Below are 23,793 nucleotides of genomic sequence, written 5' to 3'. Positions count from 1 at the left end.
AGTAGTATTTTGATAGACATGGTGGATATAGGCATAATTATTATGTTCCTTCCTGATCTCAAATCAGAAGTTTTCCATATTTTAACACTGGTTTGTGATGACAGCTGTGGGCTTTGCATATGTATTCTTTAAGATATTGAAACAATTTCCTTTGTTGGGTTCTCCTACAAAAGAAAATATGTTGAATATTGCCAAAAGTCTTTGCAGCTATTGATGATATCATTTTGTGATTTTACCCTTCTCTTTGTTATGATGGTTAGTGCATAATACTGATTTGCATGTATTGAACAATTTTACATGCCTGGGATCCATGTAACTGTTCATAAAGTAAGAAGTTCAGGTATGTTTGCCATGTTGACTATCTCTACATCTATAGTCATCAGCCATTTGGGCTTATAATTTTATTTTCATGTTGTAGTTTTTATTATAAATTATAAATTGTATCCCTTTATAAAAATTCTATAAAAATTTTAAAGGGGATGTCATTATGTTTTTAAATTTTTATTTATTTATTTATTTGCAAGTAAAGATAAATAGAGGGAAGAGATACAGACTGAAAAAACTGAGCATGCCAGGGCCTCCAGCCCCTAGAAACAAACTCGAGATGCATACACCACCTTGTACGTGTGCCTTTACACGAGTACTAGGGAATTGAACACAGGTCGTTAGGCTTTGCAGGGACATACCTTAACCACTGAGACATCTCTCTAACCCCATTATTATTTTAAATGTTTAACAGAATATACCATTGAAAGTATTTGTTCCTGGGATTTTTCTTTCTTGAATAATTGTCTCATTATTTCCATTTCCTTACTAATCTTAGATCTGCTCAAATTAACTGCTCTTTATGAGGTAGTCAAATTGTTTGGAAGGATTTGTCCCTTCTGGGTTATTAAATTTCCTGGTGTATAATGGTTACTTTATAATCATTGACATTTTGTGCTGTCTCATTATTTTTATTTTCTGATTGTATTTACATGAGTTTTCCAAATTCTTATAGTAATAATTTGTCAATTTTATTCATCTTTTCAAAGAGTTACTTGAGCTTCATTGATTATTTTTGTTTTTCTGGTTTTTTAACATATTTATTTCTGCTCTTTGCTGTGTCTTCTGTTATCCCTGTGTTCAATGTATTCTTTTTATAACTGGTTTGAGGCATAAAGTAAGGCTATTTATTGGAATGGTTTCTTTCTATGTAGATTATTTTCACTATGTAAATCTTTCTTACCAATAACTATAACCTGGCCACATACAATAATTTCTGGTAAGTATTTTTTCCTTCCATTTGGCGAAAGGTGCTTTCTGATTACTCCTCTGATCTCTGCTTTGGCATAGTTGCAGTTTGCAAGTATTCTCTTTAACAGACTTATTTATGAATTTCACAATGTTCTTTCTGTTACTGATTTCTAGAGTAAATTCGTTGTTATTGAAAAGGAATTTGGTTGTTTTCAAGTCTATTGTGTCTTCTACACTTAAGGCTTTCAACTTACTTTTGGTCACTGTTTTCACAAAAGTGCTAGGGGGTTTTTTGTCCATTATTTTTCACGCTGCATTGTTCTATTAAAAAGGCACCATATTTCTCTCTTGTTTCCTTTCTTCTTTATAAAGTTTCATAACTTTCAGCATTCTTAAGGTACTACACTTTTACTTCTGTTTTCATTATAAAAATTCACTTTCCAAGCCAGGCATGGTGGCGCACTACTTTAATCCCAGCACTTGGGAGGCAGAGGTAGGAGGATCGCCATGAGTTCAAGGCCACCCTGAGACTACATGGTGAATTCCAGGTCAGCCTGGGCTAGAGTGAGACCCTACCTCAAAAAAAAAAAAAAAAAAAGAAAGAAAGAAAGAAAGGAAGGAAGGAAGGAAGGAAGGAAGGAAGGAAGGAAGGAAAAAAAGAGAAGAAAAGAAAAGAAAAGAAAAGAAAAGAAAAGAAAAGAAAAGAAAAGAAAAGAAAAGAAAAGAAAAGAAAAGAAAAGAAAAGAAAAGAAAAATTCACTTTCCTTTAATTGTACTAATCTCTTCCTTGTAAAGCTTTGGGGCTTATTTTAATACACTTTTTCTTTCTTTTTACCCTTTACCTTTTTTTTTGTGTTGATTCTCAAAATTAAATTGAGGCTTTGACACTTGATAGGTAAACTCCTTACCAGTAAGCTACACCACTGCCTACTAATCTACTTCTTAAGGTATAAAACTAAAGTGTGGATTTAAATCATTAGACTTTTAAAATAAAAAAATTAAAGTTGATTTTGAACTCTGTCCTGCCAAGCTATATGTATACACAGGTATTTATGTTTCAATCTTAAAAGTAAAATTATGTATATATATATATATATTACATGTATTTTATATCTATGTATAAATACTTCAAGGCAATGTGTGTCATATCTATATAATTTCCATATTTTGGGAAGTAAAGTTAGGAGAATAAGAAATTCAAGGTCATCCTTGGTTAATACTGAATTTGAGGCAAAACTGGACTATATAATACCCTGCACAGAAAACAATTCATTTGATTCCACTTGAAATATGTTTACCCCTTTCCTTAACTCATCAATTATTAATTATTTATAATTTTGTTGAATAATTTCCATATATTTAAATTTGGGAGATAACTTATTAGTACTGGATTAAAATTTAATTGTACTGTCTGAGAATACGATTTTTGAAGTGTATGCTTCAGCTAAAATAGCTTAAAGGCCAGAAATAACTAAAATTAATTTGATTCATTATTGAAGGCTGCTTAAAGAAAGAATAAATGGAACAACCTATAAAGACTAATACATAATAAAATTGTTATTCAAGTTAAAAATTGTAATTATAAGTGGAATAGTACAATATGGTCGCAATTCATGATCCTCTACATATTGAAAATTACTCAGATTATTTTGAGTTGTTGTTTTCATCAATAATAAGCCTAATTTTTAATATTTTCTAGAAATAGAAAAAAAATTCTGCCCACCTCCACCTCAGATTCCCAATGCTCAGGATATGAGAACCACTGTGAAATACCAGGATGGAGAAAAAATATCTGTTCTTTGCCAGAAAAACTACCTAACTCAAGACACAGAAGAACTTGTGTGCCAAAATGAAAGATGGCAAACAGTACCACGTTGTATAGGTCAGTAGTGTATAACATGCATTATAACATACTTCAATTGGATATTTTACTCCACATGATGATTAGAACTCTCATGAACCCTCATGGATTTTTTTTTCAATTTAAATGTTTCATTTAAGGTTGACTATTTCATTTCTGTTCTTAATGTAGAAAAAATTGCATGCTCTCAGCCACCTGAAATAGACCATGGAACCATTGTATCAGCTTCACCACCAGAAGAACAAAAAGATGCAACTGGCTCTAGAATTTATGAACATGGCACAAAACTTGGTTATATTTGTGAACATGGTTTCACACTATCTCATGCGCATGGGACAATGTGCCACATGGGAAAATGGAGTTCGCCACCTCAATGTATAGGTAAGAATGTTACGAAAAAACAGTCTGGCCTTAGAACAAGTCCTTACAAATAAAAATAATTTGTTACTAAAATTAGGAGAAAAAAATAATTTGTATTACTTACTATATATAATCATTTACATATTTCATGAGTAAAGCTCTTTTTGCACTTTTTTTTTCTGTCAAAATTTAGTTTTATTATTTCATTATAAAATCACTGATGCCAGGAAAGGTTTTTTACTTTGGCTTACAGTCTCCAGGGGAAGCTTCATAATGCCAGGGGAAAGTATGGTCAAGTAGAGGCTGGATATCATCAACCTGCCAACTGCAGGTGGACAACAGCACCAGGGCAGTGAGCCCAACTAACACTGGCAAGCTAGGGCTAATAAACCTCAAAGGCCATGCCTGGCAGCACCCCTACTCCAGCTAGGCTTCCCGTCACAGATTGCCATCACCTGGCGTCCAAGCATTAAAAGCACATGAGCATATGGGGACAACTGATTCAAACCACCACAATATGCTTTCTGATTTTTTAAAACATATGGTATATATCTGGAGATTATTAATCCTTGGGTATATTTTTTTCTCCTTATCTTTAATGATTGGTGAAGGAAGCTTAATTTGTTATTTCAAGTCAAGTTCTTTCTCAGAATGTCAGAGTGTAAGAGATGTAAGGTGACAGATTGGACTCAAGAAGCATCCATGTATCCTCAACACAATATCTCTTCAATATTCTGTAGAATATCTTTTGTGTGCTTTCTTTTAAAAAGCTTTAACAAAAAACTGGCATAAAAATGGATTTCTAAGTTTATAAAGCATAGATTCATTTCACAATGTGACACTCATATGACTTTTAGGACTGCCTTGTGATGCTCCTCCTTCAATTCCTGATGGTGTTGTGTCTCAGGAGAGAGACAGTTATCAACATGGAGAAGAAGTTACATACAGTTGCTCTGAAGGTCTTGGAATTGATGGACCTGCATTCATCAAATGTACAGGAGGAAGATGGTCCCACCCACCAGAATGCATAAGTATAGTGTATTTGGTTTTATTCTTTACATGATAATGTAATTCAGGCTGTATTTAGTACAAATAAGATAGTAAGTTATTTGCTAAGGAAATGTCCTGGCAGTTAAAAGTGATTTCTTGCAAGCTTACCAGTCTGAAACCAGTTTCCTAGCACTCACTTGAAAGTGCTTTAAAATGCAAAGAAAAAGTAGCAATGCATCTCTAAAACCAATACACCTGTGGCAATGAGAAGTGGAACAAGGGGAATCCCATGGAAATGGCTGGGTCAGTATACACAATATGTAACACAAGGGAGACTGTCTCAAGCCAGTTGAATGACAGCAAAAACACCCTGAGGATGTCTTTAGAGCTCCATGAATACTCTGTGGCTGACACACATGTCCCTGCACACATGTCATACACAAAATACATGTATACGTAGTAAAAAATTAAAATGCCAAACCTAAACTATCCTTTTAGAATTGCACAGATTATTTCTTTAGGTTTCCATGATTTTGGTGGAAAAGTATACTCTTAGTTATAAATATACTTGACATTATTAGCCAGATAACTTCACTTTCACATCACCTGTGTGAACTATCAACGTCTTCTGCTACACCTTCTCAGGCTTCTCATCTCCATTCCTGGGACACACTGACACTTCTCAGTCTCTTTATGGCTCATCTTCCATGTAGTCTATCATAAATCTTTCTATATACGTTCAAAAATGAAATAATCATCACAAATTATTTACATTCAATGACACAAATATTATCTAAGTGGCAAATGTGAAGGAAAATAATTTGAATTAAAAAATGTGTAGCCTTGGGAACAACCATCATTAGTATCCAGGAATCAATTGACATTCCCTTACAGCATAGTTTTATAAACTTAGAACAACTCAACATAACTTAAATCAAAGCTGAGAACACATACTGCACAATTATAAGAAATACATTGTACAGTATTCATTGACTCTATACATAGCAAACTATTATCTTAGATAAGTATTTTAAGATTTACTGAAAATGACATATTCTTTTTCTTTCAGGAACAGATTGTGACAACTTACCCAGCTTTGATCATGCCATACCCATGGGAATAATACAACATTCCTACAGAACGGGAGAACAAGTGACTTACGAATGTACAGCATCCTACCAATTGGATGGGCCCAATGCTGTGACATGCGTTAATGGCAAGTGGATTGGAAAACCAGTATGCAGAGGTAATTGATAGACTTTTGATATGTGTTTATTAAAGTGCCATAGATATATAAGATTTTATAGCATCACTTAAAAGGGGGGATAGATTAATTTCTAATCCACAAATAAAGTAGGATTGTATTTTCTTTTAAAGAGTGGAATTTAATATTTAATGGTACATCTTGTAGCCCAGTGGTCCTCTGAGTGTGATCCTAGGATTGGCATCATTAATATTTATAAACAAAGTTTTACAAATGTAAATTAAAAAGGCAGAGCTCATGCTGTAGCAAGTACATAGAAAAAAATCTAGAGGCAAGACCTTGAAACCCTTTATAAAGTTCCTCAGTGGAGTTTTTGTTTTTAGCACACTTCAGTTTCAAGCACATGGTCATGCCTATCATTTCTACCTGTGTATCTACAGTTTGATATACTACAGATTATTGACCATAGTATCTTTGAACGTCTATAAATACATTACTAAACTGATTTTCAATTATTGACCTATGCATTATTTTCTCACATCTTCAACTAGAATATAAGATATGATCACTTATTATAGTTATGTTATTCTTAAAACTGCTCTTAAACCTGGAATTTTTCTCTAAGGAAGTGTTCCACTTTATTTATTCTTATGAGTGCAAACTTACAATTATAAAGTAAAATGATTGCAAAGCAAAGACTGATGCCATGCACTTTATTCTTATGTTTTAATATGTTATTTTATTTATTTGAGAGAGAGAGAGAGAGAATGGGCATACCAGGGCCTCTAGCCACTGCATACTATAGACGTACATGCCACCTTGTGCATCTGGCATATATGGGTACTGGGGAATTGAACCTGAGTCCTTAGGCTTCACTGGCAAGTGCCTTAACATTTAAGCAATCACTCCAGCCCTATTTTTAATTTTTATTTTATGTTGCATTTAAGGATTTTATACTAACACTACTAAATCCAAAATAATTTCAAGGAAAACACATTTCTCCTGGGTAGCAAAATGAAAAAAAAAAAGTGTTTATTTGTTTCCAAGTAAAGAATGACAAAGATATTTAGGGAGGGACATGAACATTTATTTTAAAATAATGTTTTTATATCTTTTTATTCAATATTACATTTGAATTAATTGATATTAGCAAATACTTTTATGAGAGATTATATATTGATTTCCAAGTTCTTTGAAATATATTTGAAACTTTGTTGATTGACTACTGAAAACGAACACCAGATAAAATACTTTCTCCTGCTTTCTATTTAGATAATTCCTGTGTGAATCCACCAAAAGTGACAAATGCCACTGTGATATCAATGAAGTTGGATAAGTATCCATCTGGTCACAGAGTACGTTATGAATGTGTCAAACCTTTTGAAATGTTTGGGGAAGTAGAAGTGATGTGTCTGAATGGAACTTGGACAGAACCACCTCAGTGCAAAGGTAGTATATCATTCTCCCAATTTTTGTTGGAGAAAATTTCTTGCATAAAATATATTAGTAAAAGTAAGCTGAAATAACTCTTGTGGGCATTTTTTTCAAATGCAAGTGAGCTGATATAGCTAAAAATTTAATTCTTTAGGTGAATTTGATGAAGAAATATAGTATATTCTTCCTGCCCTTCTTCTGCAAAGTTCTCTGAGACTTGGAGAATATGGCTGAGTTATTTGCTTATTCTTAGTGCCTTGCTTTCTAGACATTCTGATATAACCTCTGCCCTTTTCATAAGGAGTCTACATATGTCCAAGGCTAAGTAAGAACTGAACAAATTTTAATAACAAATGTATATAATTTAGAAGATAATTTGATATGTTGTCTGAATAATATCACCGTAGTAGTTGGTTCACCCCTAGAAGATAAGGCCCTAGCCACAGACTTGGGCCAGAATTAAAGTACCAGGCAGGATTTTCCTCCTATGGAGCAAGTCTCAAATCCAAATACAGAACATTTTGTAACTCCAATATTTTTCATACCACTCTTGCACCACTGAACACATCTGCCTTGCAAGTCACTTGTTGATGACTTTTTCTTCCCTAAAGGCTTGCATAGGATTTCTGGAACAAAGAAAGCTAGCCTGCAAGGAAGAAATTTCACCTGCCCCTCAATTCAACCTTGATTTCTTTCTTTATATCCTGATTAAGCAATAAGGACTAATTATCTAGTTATAAGGAGGCAAATAATGGCATCTTCCTACCACCCATCCCTCCCTTATCACTTCACTCGTATCTCTATGTAGAACATTCCCTCCCATGATTACCTGCCTTTGCGGATGTGCCCTGCATACTCTACTATCCCTCTACATAAAACCCTCATGGTCTGTTGTAGACAGCTCCATCTTGCTGGGATGAACAGCCAAACCAAACACAGTTTATGGAAGGGAGGTTGTTGTTTTTTGTTTATTTTTAAACTTGAATATCCAAGAGAGTTTTACCAAATGCTGGAGAAAGCTCCCATTCATAAATCCAAGCAGAGGGGCACCACCAGTCAGCACCACAAACACGTGCAAAACCATTAGCAAACCAGTAGGGAACTGCAGCAAGCAGCAGGGACCAAGAAAGCTCAGATTGCTCTGCTTACCTTTAGGCTGGAATTCTGATCAACCCCCAGTAACACCTTAGGACTGGACCCCAGGACCCACCCCCTGTGACACCTCTTCCAGCCAGGTGGCTGGAGACTGAGTTACAAGCTTTAATAAAACACCTGAGTCTATGGGAAACATATATTAAAACTACCACATGGTGCTTTTCTAGCTTCTTGGCATCTACACAGACTCATTTTGACTTATATAAAGTAATCTTTAATTTTGATGATAAGATCTTGAATTGAGAGAGAATATGGTGTATTTCTGAGTATTGGTTATCTTGTGGACTGTGATCTTTGTCAGTACCATCCATTTTCCTTCAGATTTCATTTTCCTTTGTAGCAGAATAAAACTCCACTTTTAAAATGTACAACATTTTTCTAATTCATTCATGTATTGATAGGTACCTTGGCTGATTTTATTTCCTAGCTCTTGTAAGTAGAGCAGCAATAAGTATGGCTGAGCAAGCATTTCTAAAGTAGAGTATAAGACATTAGGTTATATGTCCTAATGGTATATCTAGGCCATTTGGTAGATCTGTTTTTAGCTTTTGGAGAAAGCTCTACACTGATTTCCATAATGGCTATACCAGTTTGCAGTCCCATCAACAGTGAATGAACACATTTATACCAATATCACCACTATCATTTGTTCTTTGCTCTTGTTTAATTTTGAAGCTAACCATTACAAAAGTGAGATAAAACTCTCAGAGTGGTTTAAATTTTCATTTTCTCTGTCAGTTAAGTATAATGAACATTTTTATATATCTATTATCCATTTGTATTTCTTCTTTTGAGCACTTTGTTTACCCCATAGCCCATTTTTTGCATTGGTTGTCCGTTAGTTTATTGAGTTCTTAGTTTATTTAAGATATTAATCTTATGTCACATATACAGCTGGCAAAGATCCTTCCCTTCCTGTACACTGCCTCTCACACAGTTGGCAAAGCCTTCCAATTTCAAGTGGTCTGATTTCTTGATGTTATTTACTGAGAAACTGTAATCCTATTCAGAAAATGCCTCGTATGCCCATATAATGTAGTGTACATTTCTGAGAGGTTCCCAATCCCCTTTTGCTGTAATTACTCTGTATTACATATATCTAAATACTATATTATATACCTCACACTGTATACTAATTATGTGTATGACTACATGTGTATAAATAATCACTGCACATTTACTAGTATTTTACTAGTATTATATGCTATATTTTAATTGAAATAGAAAACTCCCTTAGCTTAATTTAGCTTTTCCACATTTGAAATAAAAGTAACTGTACCATTTCTTTTTACAAACATGGAGAAGCATTACTCAATGGTGTGATTTGACTGCAAACAAGAACATAATGGAGGGCTGGAGAGATGGCTTAGTGGTTAAGCACTTGCCTGTGAAGCCTAAGGACCCCGGTTCGAGGCTCAGTTCCCCAGGTCCCACGTTAGTCAGATGCACAAGGGGGCGCACGTGTCTGGAGTTCGTTTGCAGAGGCTGGAAGCCCTGGCGCGCCCATTCTCTCTCTCTCCCTCTATCTGTCTTTCTCTCTGTGTCTGTCGCTCTCAAATAAATAAATAAAAAATTTAAAAAAAAAAAAAAGAACATAATGGAGCAGATCCATGAGCAGAAATGCTATCTACTGTGTATACCTTCTCTTCTCAGTTACATTGTGTTTTTTCATTCCTAAAGTCTCAATTTGTGTTTTTTCCCTTCTATATAAAGAATTCATTTTCTTATTATTTCTTTGTGCTTAATATTTGTTGAAAATAGCCTGCCTTCATTTCCCTTCTTTGTGTTATAATGTCTCCCTTTATGCCTTTATCCTAAAGATAAAGAACACTAAAGATATCCTAAAGATAAAGAACCCTAAAGAACAGCATGACTGGATATAGAATCTGAGTTTGACACTTAGTTCCCTTGGCTTCCTATGGCTTTCAAAGTGGGAGAAAGTTGAGACCACTTTCGTTTACTCTTGGTCCACAGTTGCTAAAGCACTGTTTCTATTCCACACTATTCAAAATGTGTTTTTAAAGCACTTTCATTGTAACATGTTTTAAGAAGAGTTTCTTTAGCTATATTCTGTGAGTTCACTCACCTTATTCAATACATATTTTTGAAATTATGTCAAGAGAGTATCTCAGTAAATTCTCCTCACAGAAGAATCAAATAATCAACCTCAAGTATCTACAAGAAGCAGATCCCAATAACCAAACTCAGAGAAGGCACAAAAAAACTTCAAAGTCAGGCTGGAGAGATGGCTTAGCGGTTAAGTGCTTGCCTGTGAAGCCTAAGGACCCCAGTTCGAGGCTTGGTTCCCCAGGTCCCACGTTAGCCAGATGCACAAGGGGGCACACGCGTCTGGAGTTCGTTTGCGGAGGCTGGAAGCCCTGGTGCGCCCATTCTCTCTCTCTCCCTCTATCTGTCTTTCTCTCTGTGTCTGTTAATTAAAAAAAAAAAAAAAAACTTCAAAGTCCATGAAAATACTGAACCACATATACCAACACAATATGGCAGGGATCAAATCAAATCTCACAGTCATAACCCTAAATATTAATGGCCTTAATTCACCCATCAAGAGACACAAGCTAACAGGATGGATCAGAAAATTAGACCCCTCAATCTGTTGTCTTAAAGAAACCCATCTCACCACTAAAGACAGACACCTCCTCAGGGTGAAAGGGTGGAAAACAATATTCCAAGCAAATGGAAATAACAAACATGCAGGCATAGCTATATTAATATTGGATAAAATAGACTTCAAATCAAAAATAATCAAAGACAAAAAAGGCCACTTCCTACTTATCAAGGGAATGATCCATCAAGAGGATATTACAATCATAAATCTGTATGCACCAAACACAGGGGCAACACAGTTCATAAAACAAAACCTACTTGAAAACAAAACATAAATAACTACCAACACCATCATAGTTGGGGACTTCAATACACCATTATCAGTAATAGACAGATCATCCAGACAGAAACTCAACAGGGCAGTAAGAGAGCTCAACAAAACTATATATCACTTAGATCTAATGGACATCTACAGATCATTCCATCCCAAATCCACAGACTACTCATTCTTCTCATCAGCCCATGGAACATTCTCTAAAATAGACCATATACTGGGTCACAAAGCCTGCCTCCACATATTTAGGAAGATTGACATAGTTCCCTGCATGATATCAGATTACAATGCTATATTGCTAGAAATTAGCAACAAAAGATCCACCAATAATCCCATCGGTGTCTGGAAACTGAGCAGCATACTTTTAAACAATAAATGGATAGTGGATGAAATAAAACATGGAATTGTGAAATTTCTAGAAATGAAGGACGATGAGAACACATTGTACCAAAACTTATGGGTGACAGTGAAGGCAGTCCCCAGGGGAAAATTCATAGCACTAAATGCCTTTATAATAAAGACAGAGAGATCCCAAATCAATAACCTAACCATCCACCTGAAGGCACTGGAAAAGCAAGAAAAATCCAACCCAGAAAGCTCCAGAAGGCACGAAATAATTAAGATCAGAGCAGAAATTAATGTATTGGAAACTAAGAAAACAAGAAAATTGACAAAACAAAGAGCTAGTTCTTTGAAAAATAAACAAGATTGACAACCCCTGGCCAATTTGATTAAGCAAAAAAAAAAAAAAGATGCTTCAAATTAACAAAATTCAAAATGAAAAAGGGGAGATCACAACAGACATAAGTGAAATTGGGAGAATCATCAGGACTTATTTCAAAAACCTCTACTCCACAAAACTGGATAATGTGGAGGAGATGGATAAATTCCTGGACACATACCATCTATCAAAGCTAAACTCAAAGCAGATTAATCTCCTAAACAAGTTTATTACACTCATTGAGATTGAAAAAGTAATAATAAAAAAAAACCCTCCCCCAAAAGAAGAGTCCAGGGCCAAATTCAGCTGAATTCTATCAAACCTTAGTGAAAGAACTCCAACCAATCTTTCTCAAACTGTGCCACACATTTGAAGAACAGGGAAAGCTCCCCAACTCCTTCTATGAAGCTAGTATCACCCTAATTCCAAAACCAGGCAGAGATATCACAAGAAAACTACAGACCTATTTCCCTGATGAACTTAGATGCAAAGATTGAACAAAATCCTCGCAAACTGAATCCAACAACACATCAAAAGCATTATCCACCTTGATCAGGTGGGATTCATCTTTCTTTTCAAAGGCACTGTTTTCTTTCTTTGTTCCCCCAAGGTATTAAACTCTTTGTTTTTCATCTGAAAGACTTTGGAGCTCCATTGAGTGTTAGGGTTTCACTCAATTTTCAGACTGTTTTGTCTTATTCTAACTTAAGTTATATAGCTTTATTTTTACATAATCATCATACTTAAAAAACCAGTAATCTGATAACATTTCCAGTTGTAGTTATCTCCAGAACTTTCTCAAGAATAAATAGAAGTTCACAAGAAAACTCAAAAGTGTGACACCATGCTGCTTCTTAAGTCATGAAGGTCCTAGACAGACTGAGCTCTCTTTCTGTGTTGTTTTTGCATAATAGACTGTGTAGAGTTTTAGGCTGTACTTAGCAAAAGGAAAAAGTAGAAATTTATTTTTGCTTATCTTGATAAGATTGGAAAGCCCATAATTTCCCTTCATCTTCTATACAACTATGATCTTTTTTTTCAGCAAGTAAATAGGTCTTTTGTAGAGTAAACAAAATTGACCGCAAATGTTTAGAAACCAAATAAACACAATTGGATATTATAAAATCAGTAAATTTTCTGTTTTCCTTAGCTATCTCTAATACTTACATAAGTCATTTAAATGCTGGGTAGCAAACTTACATGGTGAAATTTGTGAAGATGTAAAATTTACTATTTTAAAATATGTTCAACATACATAACCACCAGAAAAATGAAAAATGCAAGCCACTTTGAAATGGGATCTCATCTCACTCTGAATGGCAATCATAATATTGAAAACAAATGGCAGTGTAGGTGTGAGGAAGAAGAAAGTCTTATTCACTGTTAATATGAGTGCAAAGTAGTACAGGCATTATGCAAATCAATAGGGAAGTATGTTCAAAACGTACAAATTAAATTAACATATGACCCAAATATTCTACTCCAGAACACTCCATATCCTATTATAGATATTTGTATATTCATATTTCTGCACTATATACAATAAACAAAAAATGGAACCACCCCAAGAGTAGTGCTTTGAATTAGGTATCCATCAGCTTGTGACAATTTGCGAGGTGGAGCCTTGCTGCATTGCTGGAGGAGTTATGTTGTTGGGAGGTTTCACTGAGGTTTTATAGCCAGCAGCTCTTCATTAGGGTTGGGCTCTCTCTCCTGCTGCTGTTTTCTGCCTGCTGTAGCAGAGGTGATGTACTGCCTCTGCACATGCTCTCCTTTCCCCTACCATCATGAATCTTCCTCTAGAGACTGTAAACCAAAATAAATCCTTTCCTCCCATAAGCTGCTTTTGCCCAGGTGTTTTGCCATGTGACTAAGATATTCCACTCCTAAGATTCCATACCTTACCACAGATACTTGCATATCTATATTTATTGGTTTACTGTTTACAATAGCTAGGAAATAGAAACATCCTAGTGCCCATAAGAGATAAACACATAACAAAAATGTGGAACATGTCAACACTGGAATTTAACTCATCAGCAAAAAAATTGAAATGGTGACATTTACAAGAAAATAAGTGAATCTGAAAAACTATGTTAAGTTAGGTAAGATGAATTCAGAAAGCTCAAACAACTTTGTCCCTCATTTTCAGAACCTGGATTGTGTTATTTATACATAGCCTAAAATCTGGGAAGGTAGCTAAGAAAGGGTAGTAAGAAATGGTAAGGATAAAGGAATGGGGGAAGCCCAGTAATTCTTTCTAAAGCTAAAAATTACAAAAGTCTTGCTACTGCAAATAGTACTCTCTGTTTTGGTTTTACATTACCCAGTGTGTTAAAAATAATTAAATGATATTTTGTAGATGTTACAGGAAAATGTGGGCCTCCTCCACCAATTGATAATGGAGACATCACTTCATATCCAAAGCCAGTGTACGCACCAGGTGCATCAGTTGAATACCAATGTCAGTCCTTGTATTTACTCCTGGGGAGCCAGCGAATAGTATGTAGAAATGGAGAGTGGACAGAACCTCCCAAATGTTTAAGTAAGTACCTTACTCTCAAGTATCTTAGAAAATCCTGTTAAGGATTAGAAATTTTTAAACTTATAATAGAGCTTATAGAGATTAACCAATATGTTTTGCTGAATATCTGACTGCTAAGTATAACATTAAGAAATGGATGAGTGAATTATTTTCAGATGAAAAGATTTTTAACTGAAAAAAATTATACATATTCATTGTGTAACAATGTGAAATTTTTATATGGTTACTCTTTTATGTCTTGATAAACATACATTAAGTATTCATATATATGGAAGTCAGTGTTAAAGTTTCATACACATACACACCTTGCATTAATCTGATCTCTCTCATGAACTCTTTTCCTTCTGCTCTATTTGTTTTCTTCTATTTATTTATTTATCAGAGAAAGAGAAACAGAGAGAGAATGGGTGCACCAGGGCTTCCAGCCACTGCAAAAAAAATCCAGATGCATGTGCCCCCTTGTGCATCTGGCTTACATGGGTCCTGGGGAATTGAACCAGGGTCCTTTGGCTTTGCAGGCAAACGCCTTAACTGCTAAGCCATCCCCCCAGCCCCTATTTGTTTTTTTTCTATGTGGGGTCTCACTCTAGCCCAGGCTGACCTGTAACTCATGCTGTAGACCCAGGCCGACACACAGAGATCCTCCTACATATGTCTCCCCAAATGCTAAAACTAAAGATAACATCACTATGCAGAGCCCACCCGGAATTTTTTAATTGAAGAATTTAATGAGTTTCCCTTCAATGTAATTATTAAGATGCAAGTATCTGCCTCTGTTATATTTTTTGTTATTTTCAGCTGTTCCTAACATTTTGTTTGTTTGTTTGTTTGTTCTTCTACTCTCATTCTGGTTAAATGATTTCCTCTGTGCTTATTTTCTATATCTTTTGTTCAGTGCAATTTGTATGTTCGTCTGTGAAACCTAAGGACCCCGGTTCAAGGTTCAATTCCCCAGGACCCACTTTAGCCAGATGCACAAAGGGGTGCATATGTCTAGAGTTCATTTGCAGTGTTTGGAAGCCCTGGCTCACCCATCTCTCTCTCTCTTTTTCTCTGCCTCTTTCTCTCTCTCTGTTGTTCTCAAATAAATAAATAAAACATTTTTTAAAATGATGCTGGTTTTCTTTCATTTCTAAATTAGGACTCCCTTAACAGCATCTTCATATAAACTGGTTTGTTGGAGATTCATTTTCTCAGGCTTATTCTCTATTCTTTTCTATGCTTTGTTATTTAGATAATGTCTTGTGGTATAGCCCAGACTGGATTCATACTCACATCTTCCTTCACAGTACAATTGCTCAGATTACTGGGGTAATCCATACCACTCTGATTTTTAAAAAGTACTTCCGGGCATGGTGGCGCACGCCTTTAATCCCAGCACTCGGGAGGTAGAGGTAGGAGGATCGCCATGAATTCCAGGCCACCCTGAGACTACATAGTGAATTCCAGGTCAGCCTGAGCTAGAGTGAAACCCTATCTCAAAAAAAAAAAATTATTTATTTATTTATTCATGAAATAGAGAGAAAAATGGGTACACCAGATCCTCTATCCACAGCAAGCATACTCTAGACGCATGTGCCACCTTGTACACTGGCTTTGCATGGATACTAAGGAATTCAACCTGGGTCTTTTGGCTTTCAGGCCAGTACCTTAACTACTAAGCCATTCCTCCATCCCCCTCCCTTCATCTTTTATTTCTTCTTCATTTCTGAAATATATATTTACTGAGAAACTATTTCAGATTAGTTTTTTTTTTTTCTTTCGATATTGTTTCCTTGTTTTCTTACTTTTCACAGTTGACTATAGCAAGGGATGGTGAAAGTATTTCTGGCATGTCTATTTGCAGTACTATAAGACTTTTACACCTGTAATTCCACATTACTTTAAACTTTTGGGAAAATTTTTGCTATTATTTCATTGACAAGTCACTCTATTACTACTTTTTACTTTAAATATTTTCTCATCTCTGAGGGTAGATCAAAAATTCACACATTTGTTTATTTAAAGGTTTACCAACAACCTGAAGTCATGAAACCTATCTTCATAGTCTTTCCCTGTCCTCCTCTTTTGCTCTCAACTAGCATAATCCAAAGTGCTTATTTTTAAGTTCTTAAATTCTTTATTTTGATATTGACATTTTCACAGATTTTCCATTGAGTTGTGGATCTGTTCTTTCTAAAGCTTCTCTTTGATTTATTTTCACACTCCACCTCTTACATAAATTTTCATTTACAAACTCCACTTTTCATTTTTAATTTTTAACTGTTCTTTTCATATGTCTTGATACTTTAAAAATCATACCTTTTAATTCTTCCTCTGGCATTTCATCCACATGAGTATAATGGGAATCTATTACTGGGGTGATAGACTTTTGGAGGAAACATGTTGTTTGATTCTTCATATTCGTATGTTGTTAAATGTTCTAAATCAATATTGACAATCTTTGTGTAAGTACTATGAACTATTTACTATTTTCTTTTCATTTCAGATGCATGTGTAATATCAAAACAAATTATGGACAAACATAACATAAGGTTAGCATGGGTAAATGATCAAAAGCTTTATTCTCCTTCAGGAGATTGGGTAGAATTTTCATGTAAATATGGGTATTCTACACAAAAAAGAAGCTCATTACGAGTAAGGTGTACTGATGGTCAACTCAACTATCCCACTTGCACATAATCAAGGGGCTAAAATTATTAGCATAATTTAAATGTGTACATCTTTTTAAGAATTTATTATTAATCAATGTCTCAACTTTGTTTGAAGCACTCATTTGTATTAGTAAATACAAACCTGAGTTGATGTTTGATGATGAAATTGGAATATGGGAAAATGCCAGTACAAATAAAAATGCACTTCATTCCAACATGATCAACTACAATATAATTTTTAGCATGGTAATCCATACCAAAAAATTAGAGATAACCACTTCAGTGAGTATATCTTTTGTTCACTTGCTTATCTCTCTCAAAGCTCTGTCAACAGTTCCTGAACCAACTCAAATCTCTGTTTCCCCATAGAATAAAAAGATCTTAACTCCATCTTTGAAATTTTATTTTTCACAAATGTAAAATCAAAATTATACTACACATTAGAAATTAGTATGAGTAAATGCTACTTGTTTTATAATAATAAATATAAAAATATATTGAATGTGAATTTTTATATGTCAATATAACATTTCATAAACTATAATAAAAAGTATCAAAGTACAGTTGAGCAATAATTTTATTGCTAGTATATTATTAAAATTAAAACCTATGATAAAAATTTTCTATATGTTATAAACACAAACAGAAAGTCACAAGTTTATGAGCCCCGAAGTAGTAGTTATATTTTAAAAGGTTCATAATAACTGCAATAAAATATTTGTATATATTTGTTATGGAGTGTTAATTCATTTAAAGAGATTTTATTATTCATGGCCATTCCAGTTATATTTTAATTTTAGCATAATGCATTATACAAAAACTGTATCTTTATTTTCATACTTTCTTGAGGGCAGAAATAAGTGATATGGTATCCTTGGGAAAATGTGGAATAGCAACTAACCTCAACTTCCAAGAGTCCTAGGGAAACAAAGTGAAACAGGCAATACTTAAAAAGTACTGTGTTGCCAAAGTGATATGATAGGTATATTTAATGAGCTTAAAACTGACAATTTTCATTGTATTAAGGTTAATCAGAAGGTAACCCCGTTGTAAATTGAAGAATATTGATACATGAATGTGTTACCAATTTTTTAGTATAATCAGCTTTGAATCATAAAAATAATCTATTTCAGCCAGATGTGGTGACATATCCTTTAATCCCAGCACTCGGAAGGCAGAGGTAGGAGGATCACCATGAGTTCAGGACCACCCTGAGACTTCATAGTGAATACCAGGTCAGCCTGGACTAGAGTAAGAATCTACCTTGAAAAAAAAAATAAAATAAAATAAAAATAAATAACAATAATCTATTTCAAAACATGTCTAAAATTTCACAGCAATACCTGTGAAGAATTGTAAAGACTTCATTGGTAATGATATTCATGTCAAATAACATATAAATGATTTTTGAGTTTAAAAATTAGTGACATTGGGCTGGAGAGATGGCTTAGTGGTTAAGCACTTGCCTGTGAAGCCTAAGGACCCTGGTTCAAGGCTCAATTCCCCAGGACCCACGTTAGCCAGATGCACAAGGGGGCGTACGTATCTGGAGTTCATTTGCAGTGGCTGGAGGCCCTGGTGTGCCTATTCTCTCTCTGTCTCTATCTGCCTTTTTATCTCTCTGTCACTTTCAAATAAATAAATAAATAAAATTTTAAAAAAATTAGTGACATTTTGTTTTTCATAATAATGAAAGATTAGCTATATTTTATAAGTGTAATTATGTGAAACTGCATAAAATGTTAGTACTAACTATGAAATACTCCCAAGTTCAAGGAAACTGAACATCATACTGCTGAAAAATAAACAGGCTAATGAGTAAACTAAAAGTTTTTTGAGTAAATATTGAACCTTGACTTGTTTAACATTACTGTATTTGGGTTAGAGAGATGGCTTAGGGGTTAGGGCACTTCCCTGCAAATCCTAAGGACCAGGTTCAACTCAGAACCCACATAAGCCATCTGCAGAAGGTGACACATGTGCTCAAGTTTGCACATGCGCACAAGGTGGATCACACATCTGGAGTCTGTCTGCAGTGGCTGGAGGTACTGAAGCACCAATATGCACTCTCCTTATCTCTCTCTCATAAATAAAAGAAAATAAACAAAATAAAATTACAAGATTTAGAACAAGTGGACCTGAGAGGGAAGCTTATACCTCCAAAAGTCTACAAAGTACAAAGAAAAATCAGAAATAAGCAAGTTAACTGTATATCTCAAAGTACCAGGAAATAAAGAACAAGGTAAAACAAAAATAGCAGTGCAAGACCAGACATGGTGGCACAAGCCTTTAATCTCCAGCACTCAGGAGAGAGAGGTAGAAGGATCGCTGAGAGTTCAAGGCCACCCTGAGACTACATAGTGAATTCCAGGACAGCCTGAACTAGAGTGAGACCATCAAAAAAAAAAAAAAAAAAGCTATGCAATAGCTCATAGTAGATATGAAATAGAAAACAATCAAAGAAGCAGATGATTTTAACAGGTAATCAAAATTGGTAAACCATTAACTAAACTTTTCAAAAGAGAGATTAAAAAATGGGAAATGAAAGGAGAGACAATCTAGCTGATAGCACAGAAATATAAAAGACAGGGCTGGAGAAATGGCACTATACAAAAAGCACTTTCTTTGCAAGCATGAGTCCATGACTTTGGATCCCCAAAACCTACAAAATAGTTAGCCAATGAAGCAAGAGTACCCTTAATCCTATGACACCTATAAGGAGAAGAAAGGTAGAGGTAAAGCAAGCAGACCAGCTCACCTAGAAAACACGTTGATGAACAACAAAAGACTCTGAGTCAAACTATGTGGAAAACGAGAACAACACCTGAACTTTGACCTCCACACATGTGCGATGGCCAGAGTTTGCCCATACTCACACACATGCACAGACACACTAATAAACAAGAAATACAAAATAATTAATCATATTCCAGTGATTGGGATAGCATATTAGAACTATTCATAAACACATTCAACCTATCAATACTGAATTATAAGTAAATATAAAATCTCATGAAAATATACAGCTAAAAATCTATCATGGAAGAAATGCCAAAGATTTGATGGCTTCTCTGCTAAATAGCAACAAATACTGTTAAAAATTAACCAAAACTCTAAATAAAGGACCAGAAACTCTGAAAGTGTTAGAAAAATACATGGAGAAAACACTTCAAGATATAGACCTAGTGAGGATTTCCTGAAAACGTTCCAATAGCTTGAGAAATAAAACCCCAAAAAAATTTTTTTATTTTTTTTTATTTTTTTTTTATTTAATTTACTAGTTTTCTTTTCAGCAAATACAGGCAGTTTGGTACCATTGTTTAGGCTCATCTATGATCTACCCCCTCCCATTGGACCCCCCCTTGTTGATGTAAATGGGTCGTGCATTGTGGAGTTAGCCCACAGTTTTTGGTATGATAAATGTCTCTGCAAATCATGACCCAACATGTGACTCTGACATTCTTTCCGCCCCCTCTTCCACAAAATTTCCCTGAACCATGTTGGGTTCATTTTTGGTCTGCTTCAATGCTGAGGTGTTGGGGGCCTCTGAGGCTCTGGCTCTCTGATTTGGTAGGAGTTGATTTTTCTCTGTGTTGGTCTCCTTCCCCTTTGTGCTGGTATCCAGTTCACAGGAAAACATCACCCTTGCTTGTTTCGCCAATTGTCCTTAGTTTCAGTTGGGCCCCTTTTGAGGTATGTTGGGGCAGCTCTCGCCTTAGGATCTGCATCTATCTGAAAAAGAGAAGCAGATTCTCCAATGGAGAGTAAGTTAGCACCCGGAAAATTGAGATAACACTTACTTTTTTGATAGACAGTTTGATAGGTGTAGGCCCTCTTGTAGCCCATGATTGATGGTAGCTTGATATTGGAGAGTGGGCTTGTGTTTGGGTATGGTTCTGACTTGTTTCCCAGCTCCAGCTATGGGTTTAGTACCACTGAGTGGGTCAGTTAGCCAAATCAAGAGCAGTTGGTTCCTCACCATGGCTGTGTGCCACTATTGCACTTGTGTGGGCATCACATCAGGTTATTTGTTGCTAATTAGGTTAGACAATGAGTTGCTTGGACAGATATTGGTCATTTCCCCCAGTTGCCTATGTAGCACCTTCTGGCACTAGACACGCTGACTGTCTGGGGACTGACTCTCTCCTGGCTTCCAGCCATGCCATTCCATTTTACGCGTCAGCTGTGTATGGAGTCTTCAGCAATAGGGTCTTACCACTGGCCTTTGGTGGGTCATCAAGTACTCTGACAGAAGTCTGTCATTGTTTTGGGAAACCCTGTAGGTTTCTCTGATCAAAGGCTCATTGTGGATGGTAGCCCCAAGCTGGAAGTGGGGGTTACAGGTCAGTGTCCACTGAGAAATTGAGGAAAAACATAAGTAATATACAAGAGTTAGAGAGGAGAGAGGGGGGTGGGAGGGAGGGAGAGAGGGAGGGAGGGAAGATGTAGAAGATTTAGGTTAGTCTTGATCCTACCGTCTCCAGTGTCTGGTGGTTCAGGTGTTTCCTGTAAGGGTCTAGTGAAGGTTCAGCCATTTGGTCTGTCTTTTAGGAAGTAGAATTTTATGGTACCATTGCAGTTTGAGTCCAGATTACTGTTTTCCACCCTTTGATGCCCTCCCCGCCCTCCCATCCATCCTATGGTCTAGTCTATGAGGTGCTTGCTGGGTATGTAAGATATCTTGGGTAGATTCAGGTTAGGTGTTGTAGATGAGTGAGACTATGTGTCGATTTTTTCTCTGTGATTGGGTAAGTTGGCTGAGAATGATCTGTTCCAGGTTCAACCAGTTTTCCTCAAATTTCTTTGTGTCGTTTTTTCTTACTGCTGTATAGAATTCCATTGTGTAGATATACTACATCTTTGTTATCCATTCTTCTAATGATGGACATCTGGGTTGATTCCAGCTTTTAGCTATTATGAATTGAGCTGCTACAAACATATTGAGCAAATCTCTCTGCCCTGTGTTTTGAAGGTTTTAGGGTAGATGCTCAGTAAGGGTATAACTGGGTCTGTTGAAAACCAAAAAATTTTGATTGGTGGGAATGCATAGAATGAAAATCCTCTGCACAGCAAATGAAACAACTGAGTCAAGAGACAGCCTGTAGAATGAGTGAAAATTATCTATAATTCCTAAGGAATTTGCAAAAGTATCATGAAATCAAACAATGTAATAAATAAAGCTAACGAAATGAAACACGCAGGACTCACAAGGTGAAGTACCAGGCATAGGCAAAGAATTCCTAGAGAAGACTCTGATGGCTCCTTGCTCTTCTCTTTCAAGGGAGTACTGCTTTGCCAGGCGAGGTTCTGTGACAGAGGCCCTCCCTCATCCTCAAACCCTATCAGTAGCCATAATATTGTTACAATGGAGGAACAAATCCTCTTTACCACATTGCTAAGGAGAGATATAGAGCAAAGGATATCTGATTCTTTTCAAAAGATAAAATGTTACAAAATAGTGTAAAAAATAGCTAAGATTTAATTTATGAAAATTTACCCAAGATGTAAACTTAAAATTTTTGTGTGTTACTATATAAGAAAAATATTTTTTCTTAAATGCTCTTACGGGCTGGAGAGATGGCTTAGTGGTTAAGCACTTGCCTGCGAAGCCTAAGGACCCCAGTTTGAGGCTTGATTCCCCAGGACTCACATTAGCCAGATGCGCAAGGGGGCGCACGCGTCTGGAGTTCGTTTGCAGTGGCTCAAGGCCTGGAGTGCCCATTCTCTCTCTCTCTCTCTCTCTCTCTGCCTCTTTCTCTCTCTATCACTCTCAACTAAATAAATAAAAATGAACAAGAAATTTTAAATGCTTTTACAATGATAATTTTTAATGTTTAAAAATATTAAAGAATGGGCTGGAAAGTTAGTTTATTGGTTAAGGCACTTGCCTGCAAAGTTAAATGGCCCAAATTCAATTCTCCAGTACCCACATAAAGCCAGATGCAGAAGGCTGTACATGCATCTGGAGGTCATTTGCAGTTCCTGAAGGGCCTGGTATCCTCATTCTGTCTCTCTCTCTCTCTCTCCCTCTCTCTCTCTCTCTCTCCTCTCCTCCCTCCATATCTCTCAAATAAATAAATAATATTTTAAAAAGTAACAAGAGCTGGAGAGATGGCTTAGCACTTAAGGCACTTGCCTGCAATGACAAAAGACCCAGGTTCAACAGCCCAGGTCCCACATAAGACAGATGCAAAAAGTGGCTCATGCATCTGGGGTTTGTTTACAATAGATAGAGGCCCTAGAGTACCCATTCTTTCTCTGTGTGCCTGTCTGTCTCATAAATTAATAAATAAAATATTTTAAAAATAGACAAATATAAGTATAGCCAGGTGTGGTGGCGCACGCCTTTAATCCCAGCATTTGGGAGGCAGAGGTAAGAGGATTGCCGTGAGTTCGAGGCCACCCTGAGACTCCATAGTGAATTCCAGGTCAGCCTGGGCTAGAGTGAAACCTTACCTCGAAAAACCAAAAAAAAAAAAAAAAAAGTTTGAAAAAAATAAATGAAAGGGCTATCTATAGATAAAAGCATAAAGATTTATGCTGGGAGAAGTGGTGCTATGTTTCTGTGGTCATTTTTCTATGTATTTTTCTGAATTTCCTAAATTTTCTATAATGGATGTTTGAATGTATGTCATTGTGTCTTCTCAACAAGCTCTCAGGCCTCCGTCTCCTCCCTGAACTGTATCTTTCAGCAGGATACTTAAGTGTAATAAAAAGAGAAGAAGAGTAGAAGA

General features: G+C 35.7%; 1 protein-coding gene across 2 annotated transcripts in view; it reads left to right on the top strand.

The window, feature by feature from the left end:
* LOC101597401 (complement factor H) overlaps nucleotides 1-17,274 on the top strand; it is a 96,189-nt gene extending 78,915 nt beyond the window's left edge. For both annotated transcript variants that reach the window (XM_045154151.1, XM_045154141.1), the window contains 7 exons: nucleotides 2,936-3,118; nucleotides 3,269-3,478; nucleotides 4,315-4,488; nucleotides 5,517-5,693; nucleotides 6,924-7,100; nucleotides 14,223-14,405; nucleotides 16,894-17,274. In XM_045154151.1, the coding sequence (XP_045010086.1) occupies nucleotides 2,936-3,118; nucleotides 3,269-3,478; nucleotides 4,315-4,488; nucleotides 5,517-5,693; nucleotides 6,924-7,100; nucleotides 14,223-14,405; nucleotides 16,894-17,087 (1,298 nt within the window). In that variant the 3' untranslated portion in view covers nucleotides 17,088-17,274. The remainder of the gene's footprint in view (nucleotides 1-2,935; nucleotides 3,119-3,268; nucleotides 3,479-4,314; nucleotides 4,489-5,516; nucleotides 5,694-6,923; nucleotides 7,101-14,222; nucleotides 14,406-16,893) is intronic.
* The last annotated feature ends 6,519 nt before the right edge of the window (nucleotides 17,275-23,793 follow it).

This window comes from Jaculus jaculus, chromosome 1 (genome assembly GCF_020740685.1).
Source record: "Jaculus jaculus isolate mJacJac1 chromosome 1, mJacJac1.mat.Y.cur, whole genome shotgun sequence".
Classification (NCBI taxonomy): domain Eukaryota; kingdom Metazoa; phylum Chordata; class Mammalia; order Rodentia; family Dipodidae; genus Jaculus; species Jaculus jaculus.
Note: the sequence above shows the minus strand (reverse complement) of the source record. Positions and strands in the feature narration are given on the sequence as shown.